We start from the raw sequence: 12,799 nt of genomic DNA, 5'->3' as shown, positions 1-12,799 counted from the left end.
TTTACTGCCAGCATAAACACATAAAATATATAATAATTAAAGTTCACTAGTCAGCAAAGTCTTGAGATCCGTCATGTTGCTAATTTGATTTTTCAAGCAATTGCTTCTATGTGAACAGGGCTGATTTTGCCCCCTTAGGCAGTGCAAGACTTATGGTTGAAAGAGATGACTCTAATCTAGAGAGATCAATTTGAATGGGCACCATATATTTCAAATTTAAGGTTCGTTTTCCACCAAATACCATGTCTATAAATTATGGTTCTTAGAGCCAACAAAAATTTCATCAATATTTGAACATAAATGTTGTTCTAAATGTTAAAGATTAAACAATGTGCTTTTCAAAACAGTTAAATGCTATTTAATTGTGTAGCTTTTATGGAGAATTGTTTAAACTCTAAGGAAAAAGTTAATTGGAATAACTACACAAGCCTACATAACACAGATTGGAAACTTCACAATGTGTTGACTTACACTGAGTAAGGACAAGGTTCCAGAACACCACTTCCTTATTTTGAACATACTTCCTTGTTTTGATAACATTGGCAAAGCACCCTAAGTGCTTCATAATAATGAATTCATCTGATGTTTAATCACAAAGTGATTAATGAACTCACGAGATACTCATGTGGCTCTCTGGGGACATAAAAGATGTGTCATACGAAGTGTAATGTTTGTAAATGCATACAGTGGAACACGTGTTAGCCAAGGGACTTGAGTAGCAGACTCTCAGTTTATAAAGAAGCAGGAAATAAAGAGGTGCTTCCATTTATACAGATTTTCTTTAGAGATAATAAAGATCTTGATGGTGTATTCAAAAAAAGCACAGAAGCCAGAAGACCTGAGTTTGAAAGCAGAATGCATCACTTTCCAGCCATGTGGCCTGGGGAAACTTTTCTTCACCTCTGAGCCTCAATCTCCTCACCTGTAAAAGGAGAATTAGTAATATCAGACTTCCTAAAGCCTTTTACAAGAGTAAGAGGTACAGGGTCGAAGGGAGGAGGGGTTTGAAGTGATCAATCAGTCAATCAATGTCATTCCTCCCTCACAAGGTTAAGAAGTAAATCAAATAATATGCACTGTTTTGAAAAGTCCTTTATAAACTGCAGCATCATGCATGTGTTTATTTTTGCTATTCTTTTGGAAAATAGGTACTCTGAATAAAGTTCACAGTTGTTTTTTTTTTCCCCATACACAGAATGGCTGCCTTAGGAAGACACTAGTGACTACATAAGGACATAGACATTGTTTTGTGAATAAACCAGATCTGACCAATTAAGTACTTTATCAAATTACCTTTTTCAAATTTGAAAGTAACATATCAGGTTTGAAGCAACACCGGAAACTTCTCTTTTTAAACAGATCTCTGCTATGCAGTAACCTTCAGCAATAACTGAGTTTATAATTAAATCTAGCCTGTGTATTCAGCCCTGCAGTGGGGAGCCGGGCAGACCACTTCACCTCACCGGCAGGAGTTAAATGTGATCCCATCTCCCAGGTCCAGTACTAACACACCGTCATTCTCATTATGCATGTGTAGTAATTCTTTACCAATTCTAAAAAACTACTAATTAATTTGCAGTACTTCTGGTCACACATAATTAAAAAACATTTTTATATCTTTGATTAAAAGAGACACAACCTTTTCTGCCTCAGTTCACTGTCTTACCCATTCTTAGTAAATCATAATCACTTCCCTGGAATTTATTTTTTTTAGGAGTGTAATATCTGCTCATATCGCCTTGACTTCAGGCTCAAGCTCCCTTGCCTAGAAAATGATTCAGCAAATACAACCCTCAGAAGACAGATACTACCTCATCTCGAATAAGTGAGGCAGTCATCTTTTGGAACATGGGCACTTCCAATCTCAGAATAAATGCTCAGATATATATTACAATATAATCAGAAAACCAAAGAAATTCAAAATTCACTTGAAGGATTATGCTGCCATTGTTCATATACAGTGCGTATGTGAAATTCTCTCTCAGCATGGTGAAATGTGGACTCAACACATCATCACTCTATACGCATTTAAAGATGCACACATAATAAGAGACGTTACTAAATGTTAATATATATTAATACACTATTGAAAGAGCACTGGAATAGGAGTCACCATCTCTGGTTCTAAAACAGACTCATACTTTCCAGTGATGGGACTTGCTAGATCACTTAAGCTGTCTCAACTTCAATATCTTCATCAGTGAAATGAGAACTTGTTGGCTTATAATTTTCTCTGAGGTTTCCAAAATAGGTCAGAAACTATAGCCAGAAGGCCATTCTGGCAGCTTGCCTGTTTTTACAAATAAAGCCCACTTGTTCACTTACTTTCTACGGCTGCTTTCACACTACAAAGGCAGAGTTGAGTAGTTGTGATGGACACCATATGGGCCACAAAGTCTAAAATATTGGCTATCTGACCCTTAACAAGAACAGCTTGCTGACCTCTAATCTAAAAGATGACTAGTTATGAATTTATTTGAAATACCATGAAGTGCTATTAACCTATATGATAGAAATTCTTGGTGGATTGGAATTAAGCAACTGCCATTTGGCTCAACTAGCTAGAAGAAATGGTTAAAAGTTCAATTTAAACAAAGGAAATAGCTCTAATAGTTTCCCTTACACTGTTTGATATTACTGAGGTATTAGATGCTATCAATAAATATTTGTTGCATTTAATGTTACCAACTGATCACTAAGAGATTTTGCTTAAGAAAAATAATCGATTGATGATTGATTCACAGGAAGTTGATAGAACTGGTTTTTACAACTCTGATATGCAAATTGTAATATTAGATATGCCAATCAAAGTGCCACTATGGTTGTTTAAATCTTAGTCTTTGAGAAGTGCTTTTGCTTCGATGCAAGTTTACCCAGATTTTCCAAAGCTAGGATGAAAACATTGATGAATGAATGAAAAACCTGTTGAGCTAAAGTTTTTTCTGAAAATCATCTGCATGCTATTATTAATACTTTCTCAGTAACCATGGAGAGGAAAATTTTGTGAAAACCCAGAAAATGAATTTAATACTGTGGATATTCTGAGCCAAAATAGATCTATTCAGTGTGTGAAAAAAATAATTTTTTTCAGAAATTTCAAAATTTCTTTCTCAGTGATAACTGACATTAAACAGTATTGAGTAATGGGACTCTCTCCTAAATATCTTTTTAATTTTGGTTACATAAAACTCATAAGTATGTACCGATAAAATATTTTTGAAATATTAAAATGGTTATTTTATTCTCACGAATTTCTACCTCCAAGTTGCCTCAATACTTCCAAATTGAAGAAGTACCAAAAGGTCTCGTATCATAGAGTTTCTGGCATTACATAGCTATAATTATCTTTCACTGTGACAGGACAAGAAGCTTGAAGACCTAGGATGTAAGAAGGATATTCAGGAGAGGAAAGGAAGCCTTACTTCTTCTGACCAGAGGATTCTAACAGAGGTCAGGAGAAGAGAAAGTCAAGAAGAAGGCATTAGATAGATTGAAAGGCACAACGAGGGTAGAAGACCTAATGCTTCTCTACCCATCAGGGTCTCTGGGAGAGTTCCCAGGGCACACCAGGCTCTTTAACAACAGAGAAGACCTCAGATCATTAAGCACGCAGAGCAGCAGGGTCAGGAAAAAGCGTAGGTTCAATCATCATTCCCAGGCCTCCCTTTCTTTCCTGTGCCTCGCACGCTGAGTTAGAGCATATGGACCTGCCTTGGGGCCCTCCACAGTGAATAAGAAGGTGAGGTCATCGTACCGTCTGGAGGGCTACAGGATCATCAGGAGCTGGATAAAGAAAATGGCAGAGGCTCAGAAGGATGTAGAGCACCCCAACAACCCAAAGGAGGCTGAGTCAGCAGGGAGGAGCCCATAAGCCCTACATTAGCCAACTTTTAGCACCTATAGCCTTTGCAGACTTTAGCAGCAGTCACCTATTAATCTCTAAAACTGAACCCAAGCCCATCCCACCTCAAAGGAGAGCTGCCAAGGCGAATTCAAGGACCTGCAACAGACCGGCCACCTTTCCCCTAAATCCCCAATTTCAGGGATATAATGCTGTCCTCCGTAAATCTTGATGCCATCTTGAAAAAAGAGTAAGGGAAAAGAGAAGAAATGGGAAGAATTGAGTAATTCTCTCAAGTAGATTGAGCTAAAGCTAGAGACATGTTAAATTGTTAGATGAGATTAAATTTTAAATCATATTGGGCTAAATTTAGTTTTTTTCCCACCGCTCAGTAGGCACAGACCTCCTGAGTAAGATCAATTAAGTTATAGAGAAAAGCTACATTTTCTTTGCATACCCAAATTGTAGCATGAATAAATTTGCTATCACACTATAATTATATTGTTTGGTTTACAGGAAACATATTGATGAGGGGTTTACTCAGGGTTTAAGAAATCTCTGAAACTAAAGAAGATAGCTTTTCTCTGCATACTTACATGTTAGAAGCTGTGTGAGATAATGGAGAGAAATGTGCTGGAAGGCAGACCTGAGTTCTAAGCCCAACTCAACTATTTACTATCTGTGTGAGCCACTTAAAAAGTCATTTAAACTGTACAGCAGTGAGATTGTGTGTTCCATGTGAAAAATCTAAGGAATCATTATGCTAGATTACTTAGCGTCTTCATCTATAAAATTGGGGAGGAGAAACAGACAGGGAAGAAATAATGTCTGCAACATTTTCCATTCTAATTTCCTAGTAGAAATGACTAAAAAGGCAGGTGTCATTTTTCTTGGATAACCAGTAACCAGTAACTTTTTTAGTTTGGTTCAGTAGGAATTCACCTATGGGCCATGATTTCAGAAAAGTTTGAGAGGAACTTATTGACAGCTATGGTATTTAAGGACAAAATCAGAGTGACCTATGTGGGATTAGAAATTTGCAACCAACTTTCAGCAACCTGTTTTGTAACAAATAAATTAATTTGAAAATCATTTCCTAGAGTAGCGATTAAAAATGGTAAGGGATCAAAAATTAGTGTGAGTGTCAAACACAAATGAGGCTATTATCTTCAAAGTAAGTAAAAGGCTCTTCAAGATGAATGCCTAAACCTGTTGGATTTCTTTAATTTTAATATGAAAGGAGGATCTTTTGATTCCTCCACTCCCTTCCCCTGAAATTTGCTCATTTATACCAATAAAGAATTCAGTGCATGCAGGATTATCTATCTGCCATTTTCAAATTGCAATTAAGTTTTATGGACTTCTAAAATTTTTCTGTTCAATGGGATCACAAATGTTTTAATATTTTGGATGAAAAAAGGGAAATGAGATGTCCTTGTCAGCGAATCAATCATTCATTGATCACATGGGCATGTAATTCTCCATTAAGAAGTATGTACCGGAACAGGTCCAAAGAAAGAACAATAGTGATACATGTGACAATAATAAGTCTAGCTTTAGAGTTGCAGTAGCCTTCCACGTGCCAAGTAATGAGCTTTTCATGCATCTTGTTCATTGAGACCGTCATGTGTGGTCTCATTAATTCACACCACAATAACCCTCAAAAGTAAGTGTTGTTATGCATCACCATGGGATAAAAATAGCAGGAATTTTTCTGACTATACTCCAAAAAGAGATTTTAGCCATTAGTTCATCACAGTCTAATAGCTAAACTTATTTCTTATAGTTTAAGTATTTACAGCCCCACAAAGTCTATACTTCAGCACTTCAATCCCATAGATTAACGATAACCACAGTAACTCTTTGCTCTCTGTGAGCAAATACTGCCATCTTGTGGAAATTGCACACCAAACAGTACATTATTATTCCATAAACTCAAAAGTTTGTCTTGTATTTATTAAGAGTTTTGCAACTCAGTTTTTGCATTGTCATACATATGCACACACACACACACACAGGCACACATGCACACACATATACATACACATTATTGTTGCTTATAATTACAAGGTACAATTCTCCTTTAGGTGATTTTTCAAGTTCAATTTAAAAGGGCCAGTGCTTTGGGAAGATTGAAGAGAACATATCTCTTTGTTTATTATAAGAATTCATCCTGTTCATCTTCCAGGCAGTGCATTATATTTTACCACACTTGCTTTATGTAATCTTTAAATTGGATTTTTGTTAAATCATAAAAAGGAGGCCATGGTGAGACCATTCTGATGGAATTTCCAAGAGCACTAGATTTTGTAGCAAAGTGTTATGACAGAACTCTGGACTTAGAGAACACTTTCATTCCCTTCCAACACTTGTAGCCCATGCCAGCCTGTATTCCTGGAATCTGTTGTACTGAGGGGTCAGATGGTCCAATTTCTCTGTACATCCCCAAAGATGAAATCTCCCTGCAATGCCCTAGCCACTTGTGCTGCCGTGAGCATAAAATAAACCATACAAAGAGATTTTTGTGGCATATTGGTACTTGAAGCACCTAGAGAGGGTGCTTCCTTCTTTCCCCTCGGTGATCTCCTATCGCTCAGCTGGCTGAACCTAAAAATTCTGCAATTAAATGATTTTCTTTTTGGTTTAAGGCTTTTAATTCCTTTTAGAATTTAAATAGGTGAAGTATAATATATATATGAGGCATATATATATATTTCAATAATTATTTCTAAAGTCATAATATTTTCCAAGTTTAGAAAGAATAAGGAGACAAAATTAAATAAATGAAATGCAAGGGCCCCAAATACCACTGAGAAGAAAGTGTAGGCAGTAATTAAGTTCCTGAATGAAGGAAGGAATGAATGAACATGAATTGAGGGCATTAAAAAAATAGCTTCACAGTGTCACTCAAGCCACTCTGGTGGAATGTGCAGTCATGGTTTAGAATAAATTTTGTACCCAAGGAAATATCTGGAATGAAGTCGTTCTTCAACTGTTTATTAAATGGATAGATGAATAAAACAGGAATGGAATAAATTAGAAAACAGCATCAATCGTAAGAAAAAAGACTAGGATCTGAGATCAGAGTTTAGGATTCATTTACCAAAAACTGTGTTGAGTATATTCCATCAATAAATATGCACCTGCTCTGTAGTAGGCAATATGGAGGATGATGAGTACACACTCTCAAAAATGGAACAGACTAATCAAGTAATTATAAATGATGATAAGTGCCATGAAGGAAAATTCTTACACTTTTACAGTGTATTAGTTTGTTCTCGCACTGCTGTGAAGAAATACCCAAGACTGGGTAGTTTATAAAGACAGAAGTTTAATTGGCTCACAGTTCCCCATGGCTGGGGAGGCCTCAGGAAACTTACAATCATGGTGGAAGGCACTTCTTCACAAGGCAGCAAGAGAGAGAATGGGTGCTGAGCAAAGGGGAAGCCCTTTATGAAACCATCAGATCTCGTGAGACTCACTCACTATCACAAGAACGGCATGAGGGGAACCACCCCCATGATTCAATTATCTCCACCTGGTCCTGCACTTGACACGTGGAGATTATTACAAGGTGAGATTTGTGTGGGGACACAGAGCCAAATCATATCACTTGGCTACTGACCAATATGGCGTGATGCAAATAGGAGAGCAGGGAAACAGGATCTCATTTTGTGCCCAGATGTATTCTCATTAAGCAAATGTTGCTGTAGTTGCCTTTTATATCTGCAAGTACTTATAAACTCAAATTTAAAAAGAATTATTTGTTCAAAGATGACTAAATTTTTTCTCCAAGGTAATCAGTGGTGCTCTGACTACCTAGAGCCTTTAGGTGGGCAAATACCTAAGGGATGTGCCATTATTTTTTTTATTATGGTAATAATGCTTAACATGGGTGCTATTCTATTAAAATTTTTAACGTACAATACAGTATTGTTGACTGTAGGTACAGTGTTGTGCAGTAGTCTTCAAGAACTTTTCCCTCTTGCATAACTGAAGCTTTATACCTATCGACTAGCAATACCAACATCACTTAAATGATATTCATGAAGAGGCCAGGAAAGTAATTTTGATACCATGATTACATCTTTGTGTGTTGCCTAACACAGTGCTGGAAATTTCTACAAGTAGTTGCTTCTTTGGATCAAGAGATTATTTCCCATGTATATTTCTTAAACCTGTTAGTTGGAGAGCAAAATGAGAGAAGGGGAATGAAGGTCATAAGTTTGGGAAATGCTCAGTTAAACAAAATCATGCAGTTTTCTTTTCTGCTGGTCTTCTGAGAGTCTTCAATAGGCTGACATCTTTGTAATTCCCAAGAGTGTGTTTCTCAGAATTAATAATCACACAGAGGCCTTGTAGGTATCGGTTTGCTATGAAACGCACTTTTGGAAATTCTGGAAATGCAAATGGCTTTTTCTGGAATGGAAGCTGGAATAAGGGTGACATATAACCCATTAATATTCATAATCATTTTAGTAAATTCAATTAATCAAATTAATTGCTCTTCTAGAGCAGCACTCTAGACAGATACATTTCATAGGAAGCAAGCAGAAAAGGTCCAGGTTGTGGGGGAGGTTTCAGTACAGTCTCAGTCCTGGAGTGCCGGCACGAGGCACCAGAGCTGAGGCTGTGGGAACGTTTGGGAGAGATGACAGGGACCTGAGACCAACCCTCTACCAGAGCCTCAAGGACTGGTCTCACTCTAGTTTACCTCAGATTAAACACTGACCCAACTTCCAATGCACAAAATCTTCTTCCCTTTATCGTGTTGCTTGTTCTTCTAGCCATGTGGATGACATGAAACAGGTAAAAAGGTCACTGAAACTCCATTCTCCGAACTCTTTTAAATTTTAAGCAGTCGCATCCCAAATAATCCAAGACCTTGGGCAAGAGTACAAATATAGGTTCACATACCCCAAGTCTAATTATGTAAAAATTATGCATTTAACTAAAACCTGTTTGATATAATATATTCTATGTTCTTATCTGGACAAATATACCTTCATGACCCCTAGGAGGCCAGGTTCAAGTTTCTGTGTGACTAGCCAGGAGGTCTGCACTGACCCAGGAGCACAGGGCTCTGGGGCCCTTTCTTTCCACCTGCAGCTCCATCTTGCACACTGAAGTGTCTCCTACACAAGGCTGTATACACCTGAGCTCACTCATCTGAGCTCTGTCCACACTCTCTACAAACTCCACGCTATAGAGCTATGGTGCACCCGTGGCTGTAAGATCTTCTGCCAGGAGGACAACCCTGGGAATAGGCCTGGCAGGCCCTGGAAGAGCACTAAGCTGTTTGGCCAGGAAATTCCAGGGAACCCAGAGGACGATGCACACTCTGTATGGGCACACAGCCTTGGTATGATCTTCCTTGCCCTGTGAAAAAGGGCATAGCTGGAGGAGGGCCACATCTAGGCTGGCCTCAGGTAGAGCCTAAGAAGCACTGGGAATTGAGAATAATTCCTCTATGAAAAACACACTTTAAAAAGCTGCAGTCTGCAGCTACCCTCAGACTCTGGGGAGGGGAAAAAGAAGCAGCAGCAGAAAAAGAAGAGGGTTTTTCCTATTTGAATTTAACTACTTCTGAAAGCCTCTGGTCAGCTTTTCTTCTTGTTTTCTAAGGTAAGATTACTTCCCCTTTGGCATTAAAAGGGAAACTAGATCAGTTGTGCGAAAAACCAAAAAAGATGTATTTTATCAACTTGAAACTTGTCCCAAGGCTTTCTCTCACACTGTGTTAAATAATAGGTCTTCTTAATTGAATTTCTTTGTGTGTAGCATATGCTGGGTGACATTATGCCAGCATCTTGCTCTAAGCAGCAAAACGTTCTTCATAAAAGCATTAAGATCCAGAGTATCATTCTGAATGTAGAAAAGGGACACAGAACTGCAACAACTTGAAAGCATATAAAAACAGTGCCTCTGAAATATGATTGTAAAAACACACTGCAGCAAACCAGGAGGAAAATATTTAGAATTATAGGGTGAAACCAGAAGAAGAAGAATTGGAAGAAAAGGAGAGAGGAAGATGGGAGGGCGGGATGGGTGAAGAGAGAGAGGAAAGCAGTGTGGTGCAATGCTGTCTGTAGAATCAAAGCAATGATGACTTTCTGTGTCCTAGCATTCCATCTACAAGCAGATCTACATATTCATTTCCCCTTGACAGCCACCATCCTACAGAGGTGGGATTATAAATGGATGTGTTGTGAACCAGGGCGATGACTATGTCTGTAATAACACAGGCTTATGTTCTTTATCCCAAGGATCCTGGAGCTTCAGCAGAATGGTGACATGGAAATCCTGAAGCACAAATGGTGGCCTAAGAATGGCCAGTGTGACCTGTACTCCTCAGTGGACACAAAGCAGAAAGGAGGCGCCCTGGACATAAAGAGCTTTGCAGGGGTCTTTTGTATCCTGGCTGCTGGAATTGTCCTCTCCTGCTTCATAGCCATGCTGGAGACGTGGTGGAACAAGAGGAAAGGCTCCCGGGTTCCATCAAAAGAGGTACTTGATTGAGAGATTTGGCTCTAAATTGAATCAACAAGCAGGCTGTATTTCCAGGGAGGACGATCCCAGGGAGGATAATGGGTTGGGGGTGGTCCTTGTTTCTTCATTCTTTGAAGATTAACAGTAAAGTTGTAAAATATAAAAATTGGTAAGATCAATATCGATTTCCATTTTAGGATATCCACAGATCAATGAAGAGGAGACTGTAGTGTTTGAAAGACTTAGAATTTCATATACCATAATGGGCTTTGAAATTCTCTCAAATCTCAGAAAATATTTTAATTCAATGATTTTTAAAGGCCATGATTCCTTTGACCAGTTCACAGAGATACTTAACATTTTGTTTCACTTAGTTGTTTAACTTGCAAGTAAATTCTTCATATCTCTAAGACTAGCCCCCCAAAAATACAATACTGTAATAAAAATGATCAGAATTTTCTCTTCACCACTAGTGACTGCCTCCGTCTCTACTCATGTAGATCTATAGAAGCTTGTCGATGGCCCCAAGCTTATCAAATCCAAAATCCACATCATGAAAACATCCAAATTTCAATTTTTCTCCTTTACTCTGGAGTCAGCTTAACTTCAGGGCCATATTAAATTTTATCTCGATATGTGAAAGAATAATTACAGAATTACACATATGTCTTTTATAGTGGCCTGAGCGTTGTTTTCATCATGAAGTATGAGACTTATAAATTAAAGAAAATCTGAAGTTAAATCTTGATTAATTTATCTCATTTCCATTGGCCCAAAGGAGTGAAAATGTTTTAACTAATGAAGTCACATTCACTAAAGTTTCACAAATTGAAACAAAAACCAATCTGAATTTGCTAAACGATTTTATTTGATGGATAGCTTCAAAGAAAGTTTTAAAGTTTCTATAACTAGAACTTGGCTGACTAACTGATGCCTGAGGCAACTCCTGAAAGGATCTGCTTTAATGCACAATAAATACGGCTTCTCATTTGCATATGAATTGTTGCATGTTAATGTATTTTTTCAAACAGGGTGATTTCAAAAGTAGTGTAAGAATTCCTTCTTATCACCTTATATGCAAAATTGATCAGCATCATTTATAAGGAAAAGCTTGGCTTTAGCAAAGATGAACTTTAGCTTCCTACCTGTGTGAATGAGCATACATTCTAAATACGTGAAGAATGAATTATAAATTAATCAAGTCTTATTGTAGCGTTTTCTTTGTGGAATAAGCTTCTGGTATCTCTGTTGACATTGATTCAATGCAAAAGACCACATTAATGCAACATTATAGCTGAGACTTCATATTTTTAAAAATCTGGAAAGTAAGGACTCCCCAAACTCCTTATATTTTGAATTACTATATATGATATTAAAATTTTGCATTATTATATCTGTTCATGGATGACTACATTACAGTTGCTGTGGAAACCATAAAATTATATGTCTCAATCCTCTAAAGTCTCAGTGATAATATTACATTAATGGATATTTTTTATTGAATTTTGAAATGAGAAGGGAGAAGGAAAAACAGTGATGCACATCAAAATGTTTTTCACTGAGGAACACTATAATAGCACAATGAAAAAAATACATACTCCATTCTAACTTGTGACAACTAATCCAGATCCTATGAAAAAATATTTTCTCCTCTTATGATTAATAGATATCTTAAATTCTCATAAATTTAATTTATTGAGTTTGACTATAAACAAGACTAATAACAAGAATAATTTTATTTCCTTCCAGTTTTATTTCTCAAATATTGGGCTTTAATACTCACTTTTAGTGAAAAACATAAGGAACTTATAAATTGGTTTCAATTCCAAAAATCTGAGATTTTACTTATGTTTTTGTTTATTAACTGCCTTCTTACCAAGACGCCATTAGCATAGCTTAAAGCGTCTTTGGTTTTGAGGTCAGTTAGCATAAAGGTGGCCCTAAACTAAAGCTATCACTCACGTGCCCTGACTTGAAGGGGTCCCTAAATATCTCACTGACCTCACAATATTGACTGATTCAGGTGCTAGATACCTTAAGTGCATAAAATCCCTCAATTAGAAATTATTTTGTGTTGAGTATTGCTCTCTCTAAACAATCTCACATATGCTTGGCTTACAAGAAATAACACTTTAACAGTCACTAACGCTTTAGTATGAAATAGCTTACTATATCATTTTTTTTTCAAGAATGGAAACTTAAGGTTAGGAGTAAGTGGTTGAAAGGAACAAAAATTTAACTTGGAATGAGACACCCTGAAAAGGGAGGAAGCATGTATAAAGAAAAGGTGGGGGGTAGAGTTGCCAAAACCATACTTTCTATTGGTACAATTTTGCTGGGTCTTTTATAGAATGGCAATCACCCATCGACTGCTTCCATATCTTTGTAGTTGCATGTGGCATATGATCACCTTAAAACCTTTACTGCAAGAAAAATATTTATTGTAGATAATCTTATCTCAGAATTGGA

At 37.2% G+C, this 12,799-nt stretch overlaps 1 protein-coding gene across 2 annotated transcripts in view; it reads left to right on the top strand.

Moving 5' to 3' along the window:
• The window catches only part of GRID2 (glutamate ionotropic receptor delta type subunit 2), a 1,458,882-nt gene that overhangs the window by 1,442,080 nt on the left and 4,003 nt on the right, over window positions 1-12,799 (top strand). For both annotated transcript variants that reach the window (XM_055296994.2, XM_055296993.2), the window contains one exon: window positions 10,108-10,348. In XM_055296994.2, the coding sequence (XP_055152969.1) occupies window positions 10,108-10,348 (241 nt within the window). The remainder of the gene's footprint in view (window positions 1-10,107; window positions 10,349-12,799) is intronic.

Source organism: Symphalangus syndactylus, chromosome 10 (genome assembly GCF_028878055.3).
Source record: "Symphalangus syndactylus isolate Jambi chromosome 10, NHGRI_mSymSyn1-v2.1_pri, whole genome shotgun sequence".
Taxonomy (NCBI): domain Eukaryota; kingdom Metazoa; phylum Chordata; class Mammalia; order Primates; family Hylobatidae; genus Symphalangus; species Symphalangus syndactylus.
This window is presented reverse-complemented; position numbering and strand designations above follow the sequence as displayed.